At 37.0% G+C, this 26,424-nt stretch overlaps 1 protein-coding gene across 3 annotated transcripts; it reads left to right on the top strand.

Annotated features, from left to right (window-relative positions):
* The first annotated feature begins 3,428 nt into the window (after positions 1-3,428).
* LOC100140261 (UDP-glucuronosyltransferase 2B17) lies at positions 3,429-24,584 on the top strand. Of its 3 annotated transcripts, none has more exons than XM_015471665.3 (6): positions 3,429-4,183; positions 4,998-5,146; positions 11,437-11,532; positions 17,136-17,223; positions 20,922-21,141; positions 23,944-24,584. In XM_015471665.3, exons 1-6 carry the CDS (start codon positions 3,454-3,456, stop codon positions 24,221-24,223), a joined length of 1,563 nt encoding a protein of 520 aa, XP_015327151.1. In that variant the 5' UTR covers positions 3,429-3,453; the 3' UTR covers positions 24,224-24,584. The 3 variants fall into 3 exon arrangements, with proteins under 3 accessions (XP_015327151.1, XP_002688369.2, XP_015327152.1); XM_002688323.6 differs by having other exon boundaries at positions 11,437-11,568; XM_015471666.3 differs by lacking the exon at positions 11,437-11,532.
* Positions 24,585-26,424: the final 1,840 nt, after the last annotated feature.

Raw genomic sequence — 26,424 nt, 5'->3', positions numbered from 1 at the left:
ATTATGCAATAGTGATAAGAGTCTGGAAGGCATCATGCAGACTGTACTTGCCAGATAATCCTGGCCCCTTTCATTTCCCCTAAATTTTAAAGTAGCCCTATCAGTGTGCTTTGCACAGTGCTATTCAGAGAAAGGATGGTCAGGGCTCCCCAAGAGACCTCCAGATCCCATCCAGGCACAGTGACTTAGAGACAGAGAAACATCAGCCTCCCTGGTGACTTGGTCCTGACAAAGTCTGAATCAGGAGGATTGAAGAGAAGATGGGGTCCTGCCCTTAAGTAAACCCTGTGCATCGTAAGGTCTGGCCCTTAATGGAGTCTGCTTCCTACCTGTCACATTGCTCCTCCTGATTGAGGAGGGAGAGGGACTGTAAGAAGGAATCAAGCATAAGGAAAGTGGCATGGAAAAGATTCAGCAGCCTCTTTCTCCATAAAATAGAGTGGTACCTTATTTTCTAATACATAAAATTCCCCTGGGGTCTTTGTATATTTTGAACTACTTTTATAATTTGTTTTCTGATATTGTAATCTTCTCCTAATGGCCTATGCTGTTTCTTTGCTGGTAGAGTTACTTTACAGTCCCAGAGAAAATAGAGGTTAAACACTATAAATTATAACCCAGTGTATGAGAATTGATTGGGAATTCCAAAACCCATACCTTACTTTTGTACTGGGCATAGAAACTACAGATTGCCACTCTCACTCCTTTGTGGTTCACTGTTAATATGTTCATGGTCCTCTGGATCAATTTTATTATCACAAAGTTGGAACTTTTACAACAGCCTTACTGATACTTAGAAATTACAAAAAAAAAAGTCTTCTTTTATAAATGTAAACATCATTTGTCTATGCCATCATGTGTGAATGGTCATGATTATATTCCATAGCTGATTGAATACAGTAAAAAGTATGTAAAATGTAAGTATTCCTACTGGTGTCAGAGCATTAGTAGTTTTCGTTGCTTAAGATCACACATCCTTTCTTCCTTATATGCCATATGGAAGACGTTTAGCTAGTTATCTTTTAATCTCTTGAATTCTAATGCTATAACTTTAAACTCATTGAATAAGGTATTTTTGTTACCTTAACAAGGTCTATGGAGACATGATGACAAACAGCCAGACACCTTAGTACCCAATACTCATCTGTATCACTGAATTCCCCCAGAATGACCTTCTTGGTAAATATTGCCAGAACAAATCCTAAAAACATGATTAACAGCTGAGCAGAGTGATAGTACTTCAATAGGAAATAAACTTATCAAGTGTTTATTATAAAGACATTCAGAAAGAAAACTTCTGTGTTTTTACTTCCAACACTAGAGGGGAGAAGGAAAACATATCATAGTTGGCACTGTATTTTACATGGTCACCTCCCTTATGCCCAAAATTAAAATCTCTTCATTTTGCCTATAATTGCCTCTAACAGTGAGTAGCTTAATGGGTTATTGTTCTACCTCTGAATGCTTTCCTTACACCTATTGGTTCTCCTGTGTAGGAGTATTTTAAATACTACTGATAAATAACTGCTCCTTATTTATTACCAGTGACTCTCCATCTTCTACAGAAATAGAATCCACATCATTTCCATGAATAGGTAGCATATTTCTTAATAAAATGAAGATTCTCTTTTCTTTGGTTCCACAGTCACTACCATTACCCTTTGTGTGATCTTGACACCATTCTTATCAGATTAAATGACTTCCTTAATCTTCTAGAGAATATATTTCTGAATGCCCCCTTTTTATGCATAGGTGGTTTCTTCTACCCAGGGTGTTCTTTAAGTTGTTCATCTGCCAATCTTGAATTCACTTGTGAAGTCCAAGTGACAAAGCACTTCTTTCATGAAGTCTTCACTTATCTCTCCAGCAGACAGGAGTTTCTGGCTGTGTGTTCTTTTTTTTTTTTTTTTAATTTTATTTTATTTTAAACTTTACAATATTGTATTAGTTTTGCCAAACATCGAAATGAATCCACCACAGGTATACCTGTGTTCCCCATCCTGAACCCTCCTCCCTCTTTCCTCCCCATACCCTCCCTCTGGGTCGTCCCAGTGCACCAGCACCAAGCATCCAGTATCGTGCATCGAACCAGGACTGGTGACTCGTTTCATACATGATATTATACATGTTTCAATGCCATTCTCCCAAATCTCCCCACCCTCTCCCTCTCCCACAGAGTCCATAAGACTGATCTATACATCAGTGTCTCTTTTGCTGTCTCGTACACAGGGTTATTGTTACCATCTTTCTAAATTCCATATATATGCATTAGTATACTGTATTGGTGTTTTTCTTTCTGGCTTACTTCACTCTGTATAATAGGTTCCAGTTTCATCCATCTCATTAGAACTGATTCAAATGTATTCTTTTTAATGGCTGAGTAATACTCCATTGTGTATATGTACCACGGCTTTCTTATCCATTCATCTGCTGATTAAATGCAGTTTCCTGTGTGTAACCATCTGTTATCTTAAAAACATTGCTTTTTACAGTGCCTTATAATGCCCATTTCTCATTTTATTCTGAATTATAATTAATAATTTTACTGAAAGTCACTCAACGCTAGGTCATCCAAAAACCAAAGGCTTTATAACTGATGGTGGAACCAGCGGCACTTACGAGGCCATCTGCCATGAGATCCCTATGGTGGGCTTTCCTATGTTTGCTGATCAACCCGATAACTTTGCCTGATGGACCACAGCACACCAGGCTTCCCTGTCCTTTACCATCTCCCAGAGTGTGCTCAAACTCATGTCCATTGAGTTAGTGATGCTATCCAACCATCTCATCTTCTGTCGTCTCCTTCTGCTTTAACTCCCCACTGTCATCAGTAGGCAGATCATTCAGACAAAAAAATCAGTATGGCAATAGTGATCATAAATTATACAATTGACCAGTCAAACTTAATTGATATCTTTAGTATTAATACATTACACTAAAAAAATCGGTACACACATCTTCAGTCTTTGCAAACTGCAGGATTTCTGCTGCTTTTTCATTTTAGTCCAGAACTTTCCCAAAATACTTTACATGGGTTTGCACTTGGTCATTTATTGTTTTTGCTGTTTCTGTGCAGGACACAATTGTTGTGACCTCATAACCCTCCACCTTGTTGATGTCACCTTATCTCTAATTCTGTGTCAAAGCCACTGCAGACTCAAGAGCCTCTCACTTGCTATTGTTTTACACTAGTTAGTCTTCTTTCTCACAGAATATAATTGATGTGTGTGTACAAGATGGGTGACAGCACTGGCAAATGAATACTAAACACACTGTATAATCTCGAAGTGTTCTGCACTTTGCCTTTTCACTTGATTTCCACATCTGCTGACTATTCATGTAATCTACTTTTTTAAGGAATAGGAGTTATACTTTAACTTCTGGTTGATGACTTCTGGATATAAGCCTGAGCAATAGCAAAAGTTTGCAGTAATTAATTTTAAAGGACTGCCTATGAGCAAGATGTCTATGAAAAGGCTCTCGCTTCTGCTGCTGCTACAGCTGACTTGCTACTTTAGCGGTGGGAGTTGTGGAAAGGTGCTGGTATGGCCAGTGGAATTTAGTCCCTGGCTGAATATAAAGACAATTCTGGAGGAACTCGTCACGAGGGGTCATGAGGTGACTGTTCTGATATCTTCAGCTTCCACTATTCCTAATTCCAGCAAACCATCTACTATGAAATTTGAGACTTTTCCTGTATCTTTAACAAAAAGTGATTATGAGAATTTTATGGAACGTATTCTTGAGGAACTGACATATGTGGCAAAAGATTCCTTTTGGTCCTATCTTTCAACAGTGAAAAATGTATTTTGGGAATTTTTTGATATTGCTTTACATATGTGTGAAGATGCTGTTTCCAACAAGAAATTAATGACAAAACTGCAGGAATCAAGGTTTGATATCCTTATTGCAGATGCTGTTGGACCCTGTGGTGAATTGCTGGCTGAATTACTTAAAATACCATTCGTGTACAGTCATTACACCTCACCTGGCCACATAATTGAGAAGAAGAGTGGAAGACTTCCATTCCCACCATCTTATGTACCTGTTATGTTTTCAGAATTAAGTGATCGCATGACATTCTTAGAGAGGATAAAAAATATGTTATATGCACTTTACTTTGACCTTTTCTTTATGACATACAAAGAGAAGAAGTGGAATCAGTTTTACAGTGAAGTACTAGGTAAGTTGGGCTTCCGGATAGCTCAGTGTGGTAAAGAATCTACCTGCCAATGCAGGAGACACAGGTTTTATCCTTTGGTCAGGAAGATCCCTTGGAAAAGGAAATGGCATTCCATTCCAGTGTTTTTGCCTGTGAAATCCCATGGACAGAGAAGCCTGTTGAGCTATAGTCCACGGAGTTGAAAGAGTCAGTTACCACTTAGCAACCAAACTACTAGGTAAGTCATGTTTTTAGTTGGTAGCATTAAGTCCTATTTATCCTAGTACCTTGGAAGTTGAGTTTGTCTAAATAGAAATTCACAAAAATTTATCTCAAATAAGTGAAACAGTGAAATAAAAATATGAAATGACCCTCAATCTAACAAATATTATGCAAACACTTAAATTATAGGGTAGAGTAAAGCCCATTACTTGTATCAGATACCAGGAAGTCATTTACCACAGACTGAAGTACCCAGGACATCTGCAAGTGACTATCCAACTTACAAAACTTCTTTTTTTAACTTAAAGTCATTACGAATCTCATAAACTGTCTTGATAGATGAAGACATGTACACGGAGAGTTATACACATATTTGTAGTATAAGTATCCAGTTAGCTTTTAGAAATTGTTTCTGCTTGTGTAGAAACAGATGTATTCCAGATATAATAATTATCCTATACTATGCTACGGTATGTATTTATCAAGCAACAGACACATTCAAACATCTTGGCCACAACATCCCAAATTCCTTTACAAAAATTATCTTATATACACACATGACAGTAGTCTCATTTGATCAAACATTTGTTGTTGTTTTTCTTTTTACTTTCAGGAAGACCTACTACCTTATCAGAGACGATGGGGAAAGCCGAAATGTGGCTCATTCGAACCTACTGGGATTTTTCATTTCCTCGTCCACGACTACCAAATGTTGAATTTGTTGGAGGGCTCCACTGCAAACCTGCCAAGCCCCTGCCTAAGGTCACCTACTCCTCCTTGTTGTTCTTTGTGAACTTTGTGTTTTCAATAGGAACATTCTGTATTGTTTATTTAGAATATTTGATTACAGGTAGTCAGATATGGGAACCTGGATAAAGTGACCTTCCACCTAGAAAGTGATGTATTTCTGTATCAACACAACTATCTGAATTTCATTATCATTACAGAATAAACTAGAGAACATGGGACACTTTGAAAATACATCAATTAAATTACAATTTCATTATTCAACACATAGAGAAGCATCATTCATTAAAGGACACATATTTTAGTATAAAAATATATATTTTGTATCAATAATAATAGTTACATTATCACCTGGTGATGCCACCCAGTCATCCTATCTCACTATAATAAGTTACATTATAATTGTATTATCATTATTAGAGGATAATTTTGTATATAGCATATTCCAGAAGTGAGTGCTAATATAGGCAAATGGTGTAGGCACAGTTTCTCTCATCTGACAGTCTACCTGAATGGCAGAACACAATCAAGTTGTAAAAAATGTTATAATATGGCAAGACCAGAGTGCTAAAGAAATATTCAGCATGAATCATATAAAGTATCTCTGATCCATAGATAATTAGGAGATCTGAAGGATGCTCAGGAATAAACAGAGGAATAGGGCAGGGGTGGAAGAAGATATGGGCTTCCCTCATAGCTCAGTTGGAAGAAGATATAAAAGAAAGGCAGGTGGAGTAGTAATGACAGTTGCCCAAAGTCCAAGTTTAGTCTAGATAGAAAAAGGCTGAATAAAGAAGAAGATGATGCTGTAGAGGTAAGTTGGAAACAGATAATTATAAACATTTGAAACATCTAGTAGGGCCATTGGGAAGAATAGTGAAAGGATTAAGAAAGGAAGAGATGACGGCGGTGGTTTAGTCTGTAAGTTGCATCCGACTCTTGCAGTCACATGGACTGTAGACTGCTAGGCTCCTCTATCCATGGGATTCTCCAGTGTGAATACTGGAGCGGGTTACCATTTCCTTCTCCAGAGGATCTTCCCAACCCAGGAATCGAACCCAGGTCTCCTGAATGGCAGGCAGACTCTTTACCGACTGAGCTATGACGAAAGCCCTGAGAAAGAGATAGTCATATATTATTTAAAAATTAAAAGCAATATGTAGTCACTGGGTTGGACTGTAAATGGTGAAGTGTAGGAAGAGACCATTTAGCAGATTATTGCTAGATATAGACAATAATGAGTGGAAACTAGAGTATGGTGTTCACAGAGATATCACATTAACACATTTTTTCCTTTATTTTAATTTAATTAATTTATTTTAATTGGGGGATAATTACTTTACATTATTGTGGTGGGTTTTGCCATACATTGACATGAATCAGGACGATTTACTTTAAATAAATTTAAATAAATCTCTGGGTTGGGAATAAAAACATACATTTATATGTACATTCATTTATATTGTTGGAAATAGGCATTTATTTTAGCTAGTGCTGTGGTGAAAAGCCTTAAAACTTACAAAAATACTTTAGTATTTCATCTTCTTCACCTGATCATCAAAACCTTAAAAATTCCCAACATTACAAGAGTTTGTATTAAATGCTGCTGCTGCTAAGTCACTTCAGTCATGTCTGACTTTTTGTGACACTATGGACTGTAGCCCACCAGGCTCCTCTGTCCATGGGATCTCCAGGCAAAAATACTGGAGTAGGCAGCCATTCCCTTCTCCAGGGGATCTTCTCGACCCAGGGATCAAATCCTGGTTTCCTGCACTCCAGGCAGATTCTTTACCATCTGAGCCACTAGGAAATGCTAAATTATGCTAAATCAGATACAATAAAATATTTACTTAGAAAATAACAAATATAATAAGATCACAGTTTTCTTGAAGATTAAAAAAGCATAAGCTAGAATTACAATTTTCAGGATATATATCATAGTGTATTATTTGATTATAGGATAGAGTAAGGATTAAAATGACAGCACACATTTTAGCATAACATCTTCAAAGTCCACCCATTTTGTCGAAAATGGCAGGATTTCCTTCTTTCTCATGGGTGAATAACATTTCATTCTGAGCACGTGTGTCTGTTTGTGTGTGTGTGTGTGTGTGTGTGTGCATGTCTCTGTATCTATGAAACATCTTTAAATAATTCATCCATTGGTGGGCACTTAAGTTTCTTCCCTTAGCTAATTGTGAATAATGCTGCAGTCAACATGGAGCACATATACCTCTTCAATATCCTGTTTTTATTTCCTTTGACTGTATACCCAGAAGTAGAATTGCTGGATCTTACAATAGATCTATCTTTAATTGTTTTAGGAACCTTCAATTTATGTTCCATAAGGGCTAAACCAATTTACATTCCCACTGAGAGTGTACAAGCATTCACTTTTCTCCACATTCTCACAACACTTTTCTCTTCTTGGTTATAGACTGTCTAATAAGGGTGAGGTAATATCTGATTGTGATTTTGAAATACATTTCCCGGATGATTACTGATGTTGAGTACCTTTTCCTATACCTGGTGACCATTTGGAAATCTTCTTTGTAAAGTGTCTATTTTGTTCATCTGCCCATTCTTTAACTGAATTTTGTTGTTATGAGTTGTGCATATATTCTGGATCTTAACCCCTCATTCAATATATGGTTACAAAACTTTTCTTCCATTCTGTAGATCGCATTTTCGTCTTGTTGATTATTTCTTTTGCTGTGCAGAAGCTTTTAAGCTTGTTGTAGTCCCACTTGTGATTTTTTCCTTTTGTTGTGGTCTTGATGTCATATATAAAAACATCGTTTTCAAGACCAGTGCCAAGGAGTTTCATCCTTATATTTTCTTTTAGGGATGTTATGGTATCTGGTCTTATGTTTAAGTCATTGATTCGAGTTGTTTTTATGAGTGGTATAAGATAGAGGTCTTGTTTTTTGCTTTTTTGTTTTTTTCATATGTTTATACAGTTTTCTCAGAAAAGAAAGTGACTAATATTTCCACAATTGGTGTTCTTGTCTCCCCTGCTCCCTTGTTGAATATTAGTTGAACCCTGTATGCTGTTCCATGGTCTATGTGTCTATTTGGGGGCCAGTACACTATTATTTGAAATATTGAAACTTTGTGGTAAATATGAAATTTCAAGGTGTGATTCTTTTGGGTTTTGATAATGTCAACATTTTAACAGTATTAGTCTTCTGGTCCATGTCACATGATGCCTTTCCATTTTTTATGTTTTCTTCTATTTCTTACAATTTCTTATAGTTATCACTGTACAGATCTTTCACTTCACTAATTAAATTTATTTCTAGGTATTTTCTTGCTTTTGATGCTGTTGTGAATGGGATAGTTTTTTTTCAGATGTTTCATTATTAGTACACAGTAATGAAACTGAATTCTATATAGCGAGATTAGGCATCTTATTTTGTTTCTGATTAGAGAAAAAGCTTTCAAGTGTTCACTGCTGAGTATAACGTTAGTTTTGGGTTTTTTATATATGTTCTTTATTACACTGAGGTATGTTCCTTCACACCCTACATGTTGAGGGTTTTATCATAAAAGAATGTCATATCTTGTCAAATGTTTTTTGGACATCTGTTGAGATAATCAACTTATTTTATAGTTCATTCTATTTGTCCTTGCATCACAAAGATAAATCTCACTTGGTCTTAGTATACAATTCTTTTAATGTGCTCTTGAATTTGGCTTGTTGATATTTTGTTGAGAATTTTTGCATTAATATTCAATCTGGATATTGACTTTAGTTTTATCTCCTTGCAATGTCCTTATCTATTTGGTATCATGATTGTGGTGATGACCTTGTAGGATGAGTTTGGAAATGTTCCTACCCTCCTCTTTAATTTTTAAAGATTTTTGAAGAACTGGCATTAATTATTCTATAATATTTCATAGAATACGTCAGTGAAGCCATCAGGCCCTGGGCCTTTTGTGTGTTGATAAGTTTTTGATTACCAATTCAATTTCTTTACTTATTAGGACTGTTCAGATTTTCTACTTCTTCCTGATTCAGTCTTGGTAGGTTCTGTTTTTAAGTTCTCCATTCTTCTCATATATGTATTAATAGTTTCTTAGCTTATAATTATTCATGGTAGTCTCGGGATGCTATCTAATTTTTAAGTATCAGTTGTAATGTCTCCATTTCATTTCTAATCTTATTTATTTGAGTCACTTTTTTTCTTGATTAGTCTAACTAAAGGTTTTCAATTTTGTTTATCTTTTGGAAAAGACAGAGAAGGACAAATACTGTAAGATATCACTTGTATATGAAATCTAAAAATGCCAAACTTGTAATAACAGAGAGTAATATGGTAGTTGCCAGGACTGAGAGGTGGAAGAACAGGAGAAATGTTGTTTAAGGATACAAATTTGCATTTCTTAGTAAATAAATACTAGAGATCTCAGGTTCAGAATAGTGAATATGCATACATGCTCAGTCATGTCTGACTCTTCGTGACCCTGTGAACTATAGCCAGCCAGTCTCCTCTGTCGATCAGATATCCCAGGCAGGAATATTGGGGTGGGTTGCCATTTAAAATTTGGAATTATTCTGGTATAGAAAGTAACTTTTTTTTTAATCAGAAAGGATCAAGGACCACAAAGCAAAATAATTCAAAAACAATTCCAGGCAAATACAGATTCACCAGGAGCTTTATTTAGTTAGAAGTGAATTACTCAAAAGCTGACCAGACCTGTTTTGCAGAAAGCTCTGGGCACCTCTTCCTCTGTAGAGTAGGTGCTCCCAGGGGGACTCATTGAAGTCATATTGAAGGTTCTTCACCACAGTTAGACATAGCACATCCATCTGTGACATTAATTATGCAAGTTCAGGACAAAGGCATCATATGTAAAGAAACACAGCAATACGGTCACTCAAATAAGTAACTATGCAAGGGTAACTTTGGATTATAAATAGAACTCACAGAACTATTTCATACAACTTCCAAACTATAATACTTGACTCCTCAAGTCATTATGACAAAGTTTAAGGTGAAGAATAGGACTACAGAGCTGAATGAATGACATAAAGTGATTCAGATCATATTTTTTTTCATAGTGCTCATAGTCAGGAAACAAAATATTAATGAATAATCTAAATAATTCTCAAAAAGTATGTCTGGAATAAATAAATAAGTTAGCAGAATTATAATAACAAAGAACCAAAGCAAGTTGAATCCGGAAAGTAACTTCCTTCCAAGAATCTATGTTAGTAATTAACATCAAGATTAATGAAGAGTCTGAGGATAATATAGTTTAATAGTACCTCCTTGTACTGAGTACTGGCTCTATCTTATTTCCTGCTTATACAGAAAAACATTGCACAAATATGTATAATGGAAGACATTGACCTCATATCACCCATTCTTTTCCCAGGATCTCAAGGATGAAAAATGTTTAAAAAAAAAAAAAAAAAGCATCATTATAAAAAACAATATAAAGTTCCGCAAAAAAAATTTTTAATGATTTTTTAGTGTTGAATATTTATAGGTACAACTGACCAAAGTCCAAGATGTGAAGTTAACATGTTCAAGAAAATTGGGGGAGTGGGGCGGGTGAGAGAGGGAAATCACTCTATTAGCTAACTGTATAGTATGTGAAAAGAATAATGTGAACTTTCTAATATAAAACCTGTCTACACATATAGCTCAGCAATTCCTTTTCTGGGTTTGTTTCCAAAATAATTGAAATTAGGTTCCCAATGAGATACCTGTACAACATATGCATGAAAGCTCTATTCACAGGAGCCAAGAGGTTGAAGCAACCCAAATGTCCATCAACAAAGCAAGCAATAAACAAAATGTCATGTATACAAACAACGGAATATTACTCACCTTTAAAAGGAAATTCTGACACGTCACAGCATGAATGAATCTTACATTAAGTGAAAATAAGTAGTCAGAAAAAAAAAAAAAAATACTGTGCAATTCAACTTTTAAGAAGTATCCAGACTAATCTCATTTGTAGAAACAGAGTATAATGAAACTTGCCAAAGGCTAGAGAAAGAGAAAAGTAGAGTTTCTTAACGATCATAGACTTCCAGTTTTGTCAGATGAAAAAGTTCTGGAGATTGGTTGCACAATGTGAGTATACTTAATACTACTATACTACACACTTAGGAACAATTAAGAAGTAAATTTTATGCCATGTGTATCTTACCACAATATTTTTGTAAGAAATCACTACTCTGATATCTCAAGACAATTTCTGTTTTCTCTCTTTAGTTGCTTGTAGCAATCCCTTCAATAATGTATGTTATGCTGCTGCTCTTTTGTGATGGGCACATTCTTTTTTCACAGGAAATGGAAGAGTTTGTGCAGAGCTCTGGAGAAAATGGTATTGTGGTGTTTTCTTTGGGGTCAATGGTCAGTAACGTGTCAGAAGACAGAGCCAAGGTGATTGCATCAGCCTTTGCTCAAATTCCACAAAAGGTAGATGCAATAACTTAATCATGGACAACTCTTTAATAAGTCTGTTAAACTCTGTAAAGATCTGATCATAGACATTTTCTATCAGAAAGGTAAATAATATGATAGCAGCAATTTATCTCATATATATACATATATATGTGTATATATAAACCGAAATATACATGGCAGGTGCTACGGCAGTACAGGGAGTGCCTTTCATCCATAATAATTTTAATTACTCAACATAGTAATCAAAAAGAATGGTATTTAAGAGACACAGTGTGAATTTTGGTATTATTAATACAATGGTAGCATGAGCAGTAAGATTAACCAGTAAATTCTGCTTTGTCACTTGTTCCTTTTCTTTGAAGGACTTCTGAGGACACAACACACATATAGATGCTCTCGGGAGTTAAACTTTAACAATAAAGGTAGTCATGCAACATTGATTCAAGTCAAACAATACTTTTCATTGTTTTTGAAAGTAGGGCTTAATAATTTGTAATTTAAGAGAACATACTTCTTCAGCAGCACTGATTAACTTATTTTTAAAAAATTATGCTGTTGTTTAGTCATTAAGTCATCTGAATCATTGCAATCCCATGGACTACAGCATGCTAGGCTCCCCTGTCCTTCACTATTACCCAGGGTTTGCCCAGAGTCATGTCCATCGATTTAGTGATGCTATCTAACCATGTCATCCTCTGCCAGCCCTTCTCCTTTTGCCTTCAACCTTTCCCAGATCAGGGTCTTTCCAATGAGTTATCAGGTGGCCAGAGTATTGGAACTTCAGCATCAGTACTTCCAATGAATATTCACAATTGGTTTCATTTAGGATTGACTGGTTTGATGTCCTTGCCATTCAAGGGATTCTCAAGAATATTCTCCAGCACCACAATTCAAAAGTATCAATTCTTCAGTGCTTAACCTTCTTTAAGGACTTCCCCAGTGGCTCAGACGGTAAAGCGTATGCCTATAATGCAGGAGACCTGGGTTCGATCCCTGGGTTGGGAAGATCCTCTGAAGAAGGAAATGGCAACCCACTCAGGTACTCTTGCCTGGAAAATCTCATGGATACAGAAGCCTCGTAAGGCCCAGTCCGTGGGGCCGCAAAGAGTTGGACACAATTGAGTGACTTCACCTTATCTTACCCTACCTAATATTCTTTACTGTCCATCTCTCATATCCATACATATGGAATGGACTACTGGAAAAAAATATAGCTTTGATTATACGGACCTCTTTTGGCAGAGTGATGTCTCTGCTTTTAATACTTTATCTAGATTTGTCATAGCTTTTCTTCCAAGAAGCAAGTGTCTTTTCATTTCATTGCTGAAGTCACCATCCACAATGATTTTGGAGCCCAAGAAGATAAAATATGTCACAGCTTCCACATTTTCCCCACGTATTTGCCATGAAGTGATGGGACCAGATGCCATGAAATTATTGTTTTGAATGCTGAGTTTTAAGACAGCTTTTTCACTTTCATTTTTCACCCTCATCAAGAGTCTCTTTCAGTTCAGTTCAGTCACTCAGTCATGTCCGACTCTTTGAGACTCCATAAATTGCAGCACTCCAGGCCTCCCTGTCCATCACCAACTCCCGGAGTTCACTCAGACTCATGTCAATCGAGTCGATGTTGCCATCCAGCCATCTCATCCTCTGTTGTCCCCTTCTCCTCATGCATGGCAAAACCAATACAATACTGTAAAGTAAAAAAAAAAAAAAAAAAAAGTCTTCTCCAACACCACAGTTCACAAGCATTAATTCTTTTGCACTCAGCTTTCTTCACAGTCCAACTCTCACATCCATACATGACTAATGGAAAAATCATAGCCTTGACTACACGGACATTTGTTGGCAAAGTAATGTCTCTGCTTTTCAATATTGCTGTCTAGGTTGATCATAACTTTCCTTCCAAGCAGTAAGCGTCTTTTAAACTCATGGCTACAGTCACCATTTGCAGTGATTTTGGAGCCCCAGAAAATAAAGTCTGGCACTGTTTCCACTGTTTCTCCATCTATTTGCCATGAAGTGATGGGACCAGATGCCATGATCTTCGTTTTCTGAATGTTGAACTTTAAGCCAACTTTTTCACTCTCCTCTTTCACTTTCATCAAGAGGCTTTTTAGTTCCTCTTCACTTTCTGCCACAAGAGTGGTGTCATCTGCATATCTGAGGTTATTGATATTTCTCCCGGCAATCTTGATTCCAGCTTGTGTTTCTTCCAGTCCAGCGTTTCTCATGATGTACTCTGCATATAAGTTAAATAACCAGGGTGACAATATACAGCCTTGACGTACTCCTTTACCTATTTGGAACCAGTCTGTTGTTCCATGTCCAGTTCTAACTGTTGATTCCCAACCTGCATATAGGTTAGCATAGTCAATGAAGCAGTAGCAGATGTTTTTCTGAAATTCTCTTGCTTTTTCTATGATGTAATGAATGATGGCAATTTGATCTCTGGTTCTTCTGCCTTTTCTAAACCCAGATAGCACATCTGGAAAATCTTGGTTTATGTACTGCTCAGGCTGAGCTAAATGATTTTTGAGTATTACCTTGCTAGCATGTGAAAGGAACATAATTTTACAGTAGTTTGATCATTCTTTGGCATTACCCATCTTTGGGTTTGGAATGAAAACTGACCTTTTCCAGTCCTGTGGCCACTGCTGTGTCTTCCAAATTTGCTGGCATACTGAGTGCAGCACTTTAACAGTATCATCTTTTCGGATTTGAAATACCTTAGCTAAATTCCACTAGCTTTCTTCATGGTAATACTTCCTAAGGTCCCATTTTCTTCACACTCCAAGATGTGTGGCTCTATGAGTGACCACACCTTCCTAGTTGTCCAGGTTACTAAGACCTCTTTTGTATAGTTTTTCTGTGTATTCTTGCCACCTCTTCTTAATATCTTCTGCTTCTGTTGGGTCCATACCATTTCTGTCCTTTATTGTGCCCATCTTTGCATGAAATGATCCCTTGGGATATCTAATTTACTTGAAGTGATCTCTAGTCTTTCACATCCCATTGATTTCTCTATTTCTTTGCATTGTTCACTTAAGAAGGCCTTCTTATCTCTCCTATCTATCCTCTGAAATTCTGCATTCAGTTGAGTATATTTTTCTTTCCCTTTCTCCCTTGGCCTTCACTCCCCTTCTTTTCTGCATTATTTATAAAGCCTCCTCAGATAACCACTTTGCCTTCTGGCATTTCATTTTCTTTGAGATTGTTTTGATCACTGCCTCCTGTACAGTGTTACACACCTCTATCCACAGTTCTTCAGGCACTATGTATACCAGATATAATCCCTTGAATCTATTCATCACCTCCACTGTGTGATTATATGGGATTTGATTTCTGTCATACCTGAATGGCTAGCAGTTTTCCCCACTTTCAATTTAAGTCTCTCTTCAATTCAAATCTGAATTTTGCACTCAGGTGCTCATGATCTGAACCACAGTCAACTCCAGGTCTTGTGTTGCTGACTGTATAGAGCATCTCCATCCTCGGCTATAAATAACATAATCAATCTGATTTCGGTATTGACCATCTGGTTATGTCCATGTATAGAGTCATCAGTTGTTGGAAAAGGATGTTTACTATGACCAGTGTGTTCTCTTGACTGAAGTCTGTTAGCCTTTGCCTGCTTCTTTTAGTACTACAAGGCCAAACTTGCCTGTTACCCGAGATATCTCTTAACTTCTTACCTTTACATTCCAATCCCTATGATGAAAAAGACTTCTTCTTCTTCATTATTATTATTATTTTTTTTTTTTTTAGTGTTAATTCTAGAAGGTCTTGTGGATCTTGCTGAATCAATCTTTAGCTTCTTCAGCATTAGTGGCTGGGGCATAGACCTGGATTGCTGTGATGTTGAATGGTTTGCCTTGGAAATGAACCAAGATCATTCTGTTGTTTTTGAGATTGCACCCAAGCACTCCATTTCAGAACTTTTTGTTGACTGTGAGAGCTACTCCATTTCTTCTAAGGAATTCTTAACCACAGTAGTAGATATAATGGTCATCTGAATTAAATTCATCGAACTTGTCCATTTTAGTTCATGGATTCCTAAGATGTTGATATTCACTCTTGCCATCTACTGCTTGACCATGTCCATTACCTCGATTTCATTGGCCTAACATTCCAGGATCTTATGTTCTTTACAGCATGATACTTTCACCACCAGACACATCCACAACTGAGCATCATTTCTTCATTGGCCCAGTCACTTCATTCTTTCTGGATCTATTAGTAATTGCCCTCCACTCTTCCTCAGCAGGATATTGGACACATTCTGACCTGGACAACTCATCTTCCAGTGTCATATATTTTTGCCTTTTCATATTGTTCATGTGGTTCTCATGGCAAAGATAGTGGAGTGGTTGTCCATTCCCTCCTCCAGTGGACCACAGCTTGTCAGAACACTCCACTATGACCCATCTGCCCTTGGGCAGCCCTGCAGAGCATGGCTCATAGCTTCATTGAGTTACACAAGCCCCTTTACCGTGACAAGGCTGTGATCTATGAAGGGGATTAATAAATTATAAATAAGCCAAAATATTTATCTTAGGTGATTGACTGCATACTTTTTCCTCTCTATAATCAAAATGTATAAAATTCTAATAAATAATTTCCCCTTTTAACTACTTGATATAAGTAAACTCTTTTACAACAGTCAAAAATAAATAAATCACTGAATAACGAATTTGAAAATGAGCACTAGCATATAAAGAAAATAAATGAATGTGTAGGTTATGTGTAATCTGCCACTGGCTTGTTGTATTGGAAACAAAACCACCTATCCATGGAAGAAAAGCTATGACAAACACAGACAGTGTTTTAAAAAGCAAAGCAGCACTTGCCCGGAAAAGTCCATATAGTCAAAGCTATGCTTTTTCAGTAGTTGTGCATGGATGTGAGAGTTGGACCATAAAGAAGGCTGATGGCCAAAGAATTGTTGCTTTTGAATTGTGGTGCTGGAGAAGACTCTTGAGAGTCCCCTGACTGCAGGATCAAACCAGTCAATCCTAAGTTAATCAACCTTGAATATTCATTGGAAGGACTGATGCTGAAGCTGAAGCTCCAATACCTTGGCCATCTGATGCAAAGAGATGACTCATTGAAGAAGACCTTGATGCTGAGAAAGATTAAGGGCAGGAGGAAAAGGGAGTGACAGAGGATGAGTTGGTTGGATAGCAACACAGAATCAATGGATATGAATATGAGCAACTTCTGAGAGATAGTGAAGGACAGGGAAGCCTAGCATGCTACAGTCCATGGGATGCAAAGAGTTGGACAGAACTTAGTGACTGAAAAGCAACAATAAAACAGTTTTTTTAAAAAATATTTGAATTGGTCATTGAAAATCTCACTTGTCTCTGCCATCATGTGTACATAATTAATACATCAAATGTAGGTATTCCTATGTATGTCCTTCTATTACTAGTTACCATTACTTAATATGTCTTCATTTCCTTACATGTCATATGGATGATATGTAATTATATGTATCTTAGTCAATTTAGAAATTATTATTATAACTTGGAAGTTCAACTCATAGAATAAGGTATTTCCTTTGCTTTTAACAGGTGCTATGGAGATATGATGGCAAAAAACCAGATACCTTAGGACCCAACACCCGGTTGTATAAATGGCTTCCCCAGAATGACCTTCTTGGTGAGACTTGTCAGAACAAATAATGAAAATATGAGTAACAGCCAAGCAGAGTGAGAGTGCTTCAACAGGAAACACACTTAGAAAGCAATTAATTATTGAAACACTGAAAAAGAAAACTTTACTAGTCTATTATAATTGTCTTTGCTATGAGAAAAAAAGGAGAACATATAAAAGTTGTCAGTTTATTCTACGTAGTCACATCCCTTACAGCCAGAATCTTTACTTTAGCTGTAATTACTTCTCGCAGTGAACTTTTCAATAACTTCCTGGATTGTTGTTCTGTCTCTGAATTCTTTCATTATACTCATCATTTCCATTCTGTAGAGGTATGTTCAGATCAGATCAGTCACTCAGTCGTGTCCGACTCTTTGCAACCCCATGAATTGCAGCACGCCAGACCTCCCTGTCCATCACCAACTCCCGGAGTTCACTCAGACTCACGTCCAGCGAGTCAGTGATGCCATCCAGCCATCTCATCATCTGTCGTCCCCTTCTCCTCCTGCCCCCAATCCCTCCCAGCATCAGAGTCTTTTCCAATGAGTCAACTCTTCGAATGAGGTGGCCAAAGTACTGGAGTTTCAGCTTTAGCATCATTCCTTCCAAAGAAATCCCAGGGCTGATCTCCTTCAGAATGGATTGGTTGGATCTCCTTGCAGTCCAAGGGACTCTCAAGAGTCTTCTCCAACACCACAGTTCAAAAGCATCAATTCTTTGGCGCTCAGCCTTCTTCACAGTCCAAATCTCACATTCATACATGACCACAGGAAAAACCATAGCCTTGACTAGACGAACCTTTGTTGGCAAAGTAATGTCTCTACTTTTGAATATGCTATCTAGGTTAGTCATAACTTTCCTTCCAAGGAGTAAGCGTCTTTTAATTTCATGGCTGCAGTCACCATCTGTAGTGATTTTGGAACCCAGAAAAATAAAGTCTGACACTGTTTCCACTGTTTCCCCATCTATTTCCCATGAAGTGGTTGGACCAGATGCCATGATCTTCATTTACTGAATGTTGAGCTTTAAGCCAACTTTTTCACTCTCCTCTTTCACTTTCATCAAGAGGCTTTGTAGTTCCTCTTCCCTTTCTGCCATAAGGGTGGTGTCATCTGCATATCTGAGCTTATTGATATTTCTCCTGGCAATCTTGATTCCAGCTTGTGCTTCTTCCAGTCCAGCGTTTCTCATGATGTACTCTGCATAGAAGTTAAATAAACAGGGTGACAATATACAGCCTTGACGAACTCCTTTTCCTATTTGGAACCAGTCTGTTGTTCCATGTCCAGTTCTAACTTTTGCTTCCTGACCTGCATATAGGTTTCTCAAGAGGCAGGTCAGGTGGTCTGGTATTCCCATCTCTTGAAGAATTTTCCACAGTTTATTGTGACCCACACAGTCAAAGGCTTTGGCATAGTCAATAAAGCAGAAATAGATGCTTTTCTGAAACTCTTGCTTTTTCCATGATCCAGCGGATGTTGGCAATTTGATCTCTGGTTCCTCTGCCTTTTCTAAAACCAGCTTGAACATCAGGAAGTTTACGGTTCAAATATTACTGAAGCCTGGCTTGGAGAATTTTGAGCATTACTTTACTAGCATGTGAGATGAGTGCAATTGTGCGGTAGTTTGAGCATTCTTTGGCATTGCCTTTCTTTGGTATTGGAATGAAAACTGACCTTTTCTAGTCCTGTGGCCACTGCTGAGTTTTCCAAATTTGCTGGCATATTGAATGCAGCACTTTCACAGCATCATCTGTCAGGATTTGAAATAGCTCAACTGGAATTCCATCACCTTCACTCGCTTTCTTCATAGTGATGCTTTCTAAGGCCCACTTGACTTCACATTCCAGGATGTCTGGCTCTAGGTCAGTGATCACACCATCGTGATTATCTGTGTCGTGAAGATCTTTTCTGTATAGTTCTTCTGTGTATTCTTGCCATCTCTTCTTAATATCTTCTGCTTCTGTTAGGTTCATACCATTTCTGTCCTTTATCAAGCCCATCTTTGCAAGAAATGTTCCTTTGGTATCTCTGATTTTCTTGAAGAGATCCCTAGTCTTTCCCATTCTCTTGTTTTCCCCTATTTCTTTGCATTGATCGCTGAAGAAGGCTTTCTTATCTCTTCTTGCTATTCTTTGGAACTCTGCATTCAGATGTTTATATCTTTCCTTTTCTCCTTTGCTTTTCGCTTCTCTTCTTTTCACAGCTATTTGTAAGGCCTTCCCAGGCAGCCATTTTGTTTTCTGCATTTCTTTTCCACAGGGATCGTCTTGATCCCTGTCTCCTGTACAATGTCACAAACTTCATTCCATAGTTCATCAGGCACTCTATCTATCAGATCTAGGCCCTTAAATCTATTTCTCACTTCCACTGTATAATCATAAGGGATTTGATTTAGGTCATACCTGAATGGTCTAGTGGTTTTCCCTACTTTCTTCAATTTAAGTCTGAATTTGGCAATATGGAGTTCATGGTCTGAGCCACAGTCAGCTCCTGGTCTTCTTTTTGCTGACTGTATAGAGCTTTTCCATCTTTGGCTGCAAAGAATATAATCAGTCTGATTTTGGTGTTGACCATCTGGTGATGTCCATGTATAGAGTCTTCTCTTGTGTTGTTGGAAGAGGGTGTTTGTTATGACCAGTGCATTTTCTTGGCAAAACTCTATTAGTCTTTGCCCTGCTTCATTCCTTATTCCAAGGCCAAATTTCCCTGTTACTCCAGGTGTTTCTTGACTTCCTAGTTTTGCATTCCAGTCCCCTATAATGAAAAGGACATCTTTTCTGGGTGTTAGTTCTAAAAGGTCTTGTAGGTCTTCATCAACTTCAGCTTATTCAGCGTTACTGTTTGGGGCATAGACTTGGATTACTGTGATATTGAATGGTTTGCCTTGGAAACGAACAGAGATCATTGTGTCATTTTCGAGATTGCATCCAAGTACTGCATTTCGGACTCTTCTGTTGACCATGATGGCTACTCCATTTCTTCTGAGGGATTCCTGCCCACAGTAGTAGATATAATGGTCATCTGAGTTAAATTCACCCATTCCAGTCCATTTCAGTTTGCTGATTCTTAGAATGTCGACATTCACTCTTGCCATCTCTTGTTTGACCACTTCCAATTTGCCTTGATTCATGGACCTGACATTCCAGGTTCCTATGCAATATTGCTCTTTACAGCATGAAAAGAACTCTTGTGCCATTACCAATGACTCTCAATTTTCTGTAAAGAAAAAAAAAAAGCACAATCATTTTTGTGAAACAATAACACACTTCATGATAAAATTTAGCTTTTCCTTCCTCTGGTTCCGGTGCCACTACGATTATCCTTCTTTTCCCCTGACACCATTCCTATCAAGCTAAATGGCTTCACTATATCTTTAGGTGAATAAATTCCAGCATGTCCTCTTCTTTTTTTGCACATGTGGTTTCTTTTACCCAGAATGCTCTTTCAAGTTGTTCCCCTGCCGATCCTGGATTCATTTGTGACGTTCAAGTGACTCAGCACTTCTTTCACAAAGTCTTCATTTACTCCTTCAGCAGACATAGTCGTTTCTTCTCTGAATTCTGAAAGCAAATAAAAGCACTTTCATATGCGTAATAATCTGTTATCTAAAAGATACTCCTCAATCCAGTGCCTTATAATGCCAGTTTCTCATTTTATTCTGAGTTATAATTAATAACCTTACTGAAATTCACTCAATCCTAGGCCATCCAAAAACCAAAGCCTTTATAACTCACGGTGGAAGCAATGGTGTTTATGAGGCCATCTATCACGGGATCCCTATGGTGGGCACTCCTTTGTTTGCTGATCAAGCTGATAACATTGCTCGAATGAAATCCAAGGGAACAGCTGTCAGGTTGGACTTGGAAACAATGTCAACAAGAGATTTGCTCAACGCATTGAAGGAAGTCATTAATAATCCTTCGTGAGTATATATATATATATATATATTTTTTTTTTTTTTTTCTTTACTAGCTAATCCTTCTAGAGAAGTTCTCATCTGAAGGCCAGGGAGGCAGTGATGAGTCTTCACATAAGCACAAGAAGGTGTAAGATTTGCTCAATGTTTTGAAAACAGACAAAAATAACGGGTTGTGAATGTCACATTAAGATTTTTTCATGGTTTTATGGAAAAAGTTTGTCAGTGTTTTAAAGATAGTGGAGAAATGTTGAAAACTTAATCATTAGAATGAGAAGAACCACTGAAATGGTAATAGAAGGATTAAGAAGCATTGAGAACAAAGTTATTGTAGGGAACCATGAATGCGATGGATACTCATCTGCCCACTTTCTTTCAGCATGTGAACTTCTCAAATGTTTTAAACCCTTAAAGATGGTTTATTTTCACTAAACCATCATGACATCATCCACTTCAAATTCCAATTACATTTATATTTTCCAACTTTTCTATGCTAATATTTTGACTCCATCTCTGATAAATGATAAACAGCTATAACTTTCTAATTACCCAGTTTCAACAATGTATATACTATTTATAAATGTGGGTGTATTCTAGGGTTGTTTTTTTTTTTATTTTTTTTACTGTGGTCATTTTGTCTTCTTTGGAAGACTTATAAATCTAAACATAATGGACTCGGGAGGAGTATGTTGATATGAAAAAGTGAAAGTTTTGGTTTCTCAGTTGTGTTTGACTCTTTGGGACCCCATAGACTGTATCCCACCACTCCTCAGTCCATGGAATTTTCCAGGCAAGAACATGGGAATAGGTAGCCATTCTCTTCTCCAGAGGATCTTGCTGATCCAGGGATCAAACCAGGTCTCTGTATTGCAGGCAGATTCTTTACATCTGAGCCACCGGGGAATCCCATATGTTGGGATATTCCTTTTTTTTTTTAAATGTTACACAATTTTTAAAGGTTATTTTCCATTTAAAGTAATTACCAAAGAGTGGCTAAATTTCCAGTGTTGTACAACACCTCCTTGAGCTTATATTATTCCCAGTAATTTTGCCTCCTACTCCCCCACCTGTGTGTTTCTACTACCCCGAATCTGGTAACCAATAGATTGTTTTCTGTATCTGCTAGTCTGTAATAATATTTTGATCCCATCATTGATAAATGGTAAACAACTAGAATTTTCTAATTTACTCAATTACAACTATGTATATACAGCTTATAAATGTAAGTATCTTCAGAGTTCTTTTACTTGTGCTTGTTTTTGTCTTATTTGGAATAGATAGTTATGTTGGGATATTCCTATTTAAAAGCCACATTTTCTGAAAACAGAAATACTTTATGTCTAAATCACTTCAGGATATACATGAATTCCAATGACACAATTATATTAATATCACAAATATGATGTATATATTCCCCCTTTTTTATCATAATGACTTTGTAAAGAAAACATTTTGAGAATGTGTCAGTAATAGCAGCAAAAATCATTTTGTGTTTTATAAGCAGTGTTATTTAAATTTAATTTTAGCACAGCTATTGTCCTAAGTGAGCAGCATAAAAAGCACTATTTTTCTTTTTTTTAAAGAAACAAATCTTTCATTTGCTGTTTTTATGTAAATGTACATATCTCTAGTATATTGGTATGTCTTTTTAATTTTTAATAATGTAATGTTGGGGTCAAAAATGAAGATATACTGACTGTTCATGATATGCTACATGTTGTATTTAGTAAAACAGTGTTACTTTACACATATTAAGTAACTTCTTTATTGTAGTCTATTCCTATTGTATTAAAAATATATTTCCAGGATTACTGCAGTCTTTGCAAAAACCCAGTGCTCCTCCTGTGTTTTTGACAGTAAAGGGAGAAAAGTTACTTCCATTGTTATTACTACATTGCCATGTTATAGCATTTTGTGATTTAAAGTTCATGTGCTATATCTCTTTATCCTTCTTTCTTATCTGTTAGTCTGCCATCATTTCAGCAGTAGAAACAAGTGTGCCTGCAATGCCTGAGAGTAAAATGCTGAGCCTTCTCCAGAATTTTAGAACAAGAACCAGAACAACAAAACTAGTAAACATTTACTGAGTGTCTACTGCATGCCAGGAATGCCTCTAAGAATCAATACAATATTATCAAAAGAATTAGATAAGGTACTATTCCTAGACATTTTATAGTACAATGAAAAACTGAGAAACAGATTCTATCATGATTGAGCCCTCCAAAGTAAAATTAAAAGTTTAAAAAATAAAAAAGTTTTAAAATGTTAATAAAATTAATTTTTTAAAAAATTTGAAGAACAGAAAGAATAAAAAAGCAGCCAACAAAGTAAGAGACAGGAATCAAACTGAGTCAATCTACTTCCACATTTTCAACCACCACTTCACTAATGTAAGATCAGCATTGTCTGGACATGTCTCCAAACCTCATCACTGATTTACCTGCTATATCTAGATTATAACATTTTGAAATACATCTATCAGGTCCATTAACAATTCTTTATGAGATAATTCAAACTTTGGACAAACATTATGAATTTCTTTTCTTTTCTTTCCCTTTGGGACAGCTCATCCCATTCTTTAGAATACACAATCTTGTTCTCCCCCATTTTCTTTCTTTTCTTTGCAGCTTGAAACATTATGCATTTAAGAAATCCTAGCCCATAAGCTAATACCTCAATAATCACCTCGGAGAAAATTATGGTTTTCTTCCACTCTGTGTTGCACTCTGTTACCATCTGCAAGAAAATTTCACATATTTATTTATTATAGCTCATTCCATAAATGATAACTGTTTGATTTTCCTTCAGCTACAAAGAGAATGTGATGAGATTATCAGCCATTCAACATGATCAGCCTATGAAGCCCTTGGACAGAGCAGTCTTCTGGATCGAGTTTGTCATGCGCCACAAAGGAGCCAAGCACTTGCGGCCAGCTATCCATGACCTCACCTGGTTCCAGTACCACTCTCTGGATGTCATTGGGTTCCTACTGGCCTGTGTGGCAACTGCCATATTTGTCATCACAAAGTGTTGTCTATTTTGTTGCTTGAAGTTTGCTAAATTAGGAAAGAAGGAGAAAAGAGACTAGCTGTATCTGAGACCTCAGTGCAGGTGTCCCCTGATGATCTGAGGTGGAGCTGATGCAATAATAGAAACAAAGTGAGCAATAAATGTGATGTGCTTGAATCGTCCCAAACCCATTGCTTCCTACCCCAGTCCATGGAAAAATTATCTTTCACAAAACTGGCTCCTGGAGCCTAAAAATTTGGGTACTGCTGCACTAGCAGTTCTGCCTCATGAGTAGAACTCTCCATAAAACTATGTCGATATGTATTGAAATTTATTGTTTTAATGCAAAAGTATACTAAAAAGATATGATTGAATTTAACTGGTTTTCACATATTGCATGTAGAAACAAGAACAATAAAAGTCTATTCATAGTATCCATATTATTTTGTAGATATTCAGAATTTTACCTTGATTTTTGTATAGAATTTTATAGCTTTTCCTTGCTATAGAAATTGTTCAATAATTGGAATTCTTTTGAAAAATTCACCCTTTAATTTTATTTGTGAGACCACTAATAGTTCTTCATTTTTACTGTGCATTCAGCCTCAACATCACTTCTTACCTAAAGCCATGGCAAGACACTTGCCTTCGTCCAGTTAATCTCATTTGCCTTTGGAGTGTTTGTGGAACTAGAAGTATAGCAACTGCTACATGCTTCCTTTTATAAAATTGAGATATTTGCAAAAACCTTTAATTTCATGACCTAATTCTCTTTTTGTCATCCACCTTTTATTCACCTATTATTTTCACTCCCATAATCAGCCTTTGCTAATGGATATAAGTTCTCAACTGTATGTTAAGAAAATTATAACCCGAACTCTATATTCAGGTTGAACTCTAAATTCAAAAGAGACTTTTGAATTTTCATTCTTGCCAAAGCTACCTGAATATATCTATGATCTTATCTATATCTATATACATATCTAAATCTATGTATATATTTACAATTCAGGACACAGCACCACATAGCTACTTGCAGATATGATGAAAAATTCAATGGGTTTGTTGAACACAGACTGAATTATTTACTATTATATTATAATATGGGCTTCCCTGGTAGCTCAGCTGGTAAAGAAACCACCTGCAATGCAGGAGACCCCAGTTCAATTCCTGGGTTGGGAAGATTCCCCTGGAGAAGGGATAGGCTACCCACTCCAGTATTCTTGGGCTTCCCTGGTGGCTCAGATGGTAAAGAATCTGCCTGCAAAGGGGGAGACCTGGGTTTGATACCAGGTTGGGAAGATCCCCTGGAGAAGGGAATAGCTACCTACCCCAGTACTCTGGCCTAGAGAATTCCATGGGCAGAGGAGCCTGGTAGGCTACAGTCCATGGGGTCCCAAAGAGCTGGATATGGCTGAGCACCTTTCACTTTCATATTATATTATATCATAACCACACTTTAGTTCAGCATTTATCATTCCTTTGTCTCTTTCCTTGGGAAGATATTGCATTGTCCCTCCCATAACACTTACATGTAAACGTTCAAGCCTTTATCATGACAGAAAATATTATAGACATATTTTCTTTAAACCTAGGTCCACTATGACTGAAATAATCAGAAACAATGAGCACAATACAAAAATCACATAAATTTTGTAAAATATTGGTGAATCAAATGAAAACAATCTGAAGGTACTGATGAAAACTGTACATCAGGAAAGCAGTTTATAATCAAAATGTCCAGGTGAGGGAATGAATCTCGTCTTATTGGTCAAGGGGCCCACCATCCACAACATATAACAAAACATTCATCAGCCTTAGGGATAATTTATTTAAAAAATGAAACATTGATGTTTGGGGAATTATAGGAAAATTATAGGAATTATAGAAAAATTTACCTAAATTTGGAGAAGGCAATGGCACCCCACTTCAGTACTCTTGCCTGGAAAATCCCATGGATGGAGGAGCCTGGTAGGCTGCAGTCCATGGGGTCTCTAGGAGTTGGACACGACTGAGTGACTTCAGTTTCACTTTTCACTTTTCACTTTCATGCATTGGAAAAGGAAACGGCAACCCACTCTAGCATTCTTGCCTGGAGAATCCCAGGGATGGGGGAGCCTGGTAGGCTGCTGTCTATGGGGTCGCACAGAGTCGGACATGACTGAAGTGACTTAGCAGCAGCAGGAAAATTTACCATAGAATTTTCCATAGAAACCACCTAGATGACTGAAATACATTTAAAGAAAAGTAGAACTAACAGGAAGTAAGAAGGTAGAACTA

The sequence above is a fragment of the Bos taurus genome, chromosome 6 (genome assembly GCF_002263795.3).
Source record: "Bos taurus isolate L1 Dominette 01449 registration number 42190680 breed Hereford chromosome 6, ARS-UCD2.0, whole genome shotgun sequence".
Classification (NCBI taxonomy): Eukaryota; Metazoa; Chordata; class Mammalia; order Artiodactyla; family Bovidae; genus Bos; species Bos taurus.
Note: the sequence above shows the minus strand (reverse complement) of the source record. Positions and strands in the feature narration are given on the sequence as shown.

What these genes read in the sequence shown, in the direction of transcription:
- LOC100140261 (XM_002688323.6), top strand. Translation starts at nt 3,454, where the DNA reads ATGAGCAAGATGTCTATGAAAAGGCTCTCGCTTCTGCTGCTGCTACAG. An exon ending in GTTTTACAGTGAAGTACTAG is followed by an intron (nt 4,184 to 4,997) that starts GTAAGTTGGGCT and finishes TTTTACTTTCAG; the next exon opens with GAAGACCTACTACCTTATCA. An exon ending in GAAGTCATTAATAATCCTTC is followed by an intron (nt 21,142 to 23,943) that starts GTGAGTATATAT and finishes ATTTTCCTTCAG; the next exon opens with CTACAAAGAGAATGTGATGA.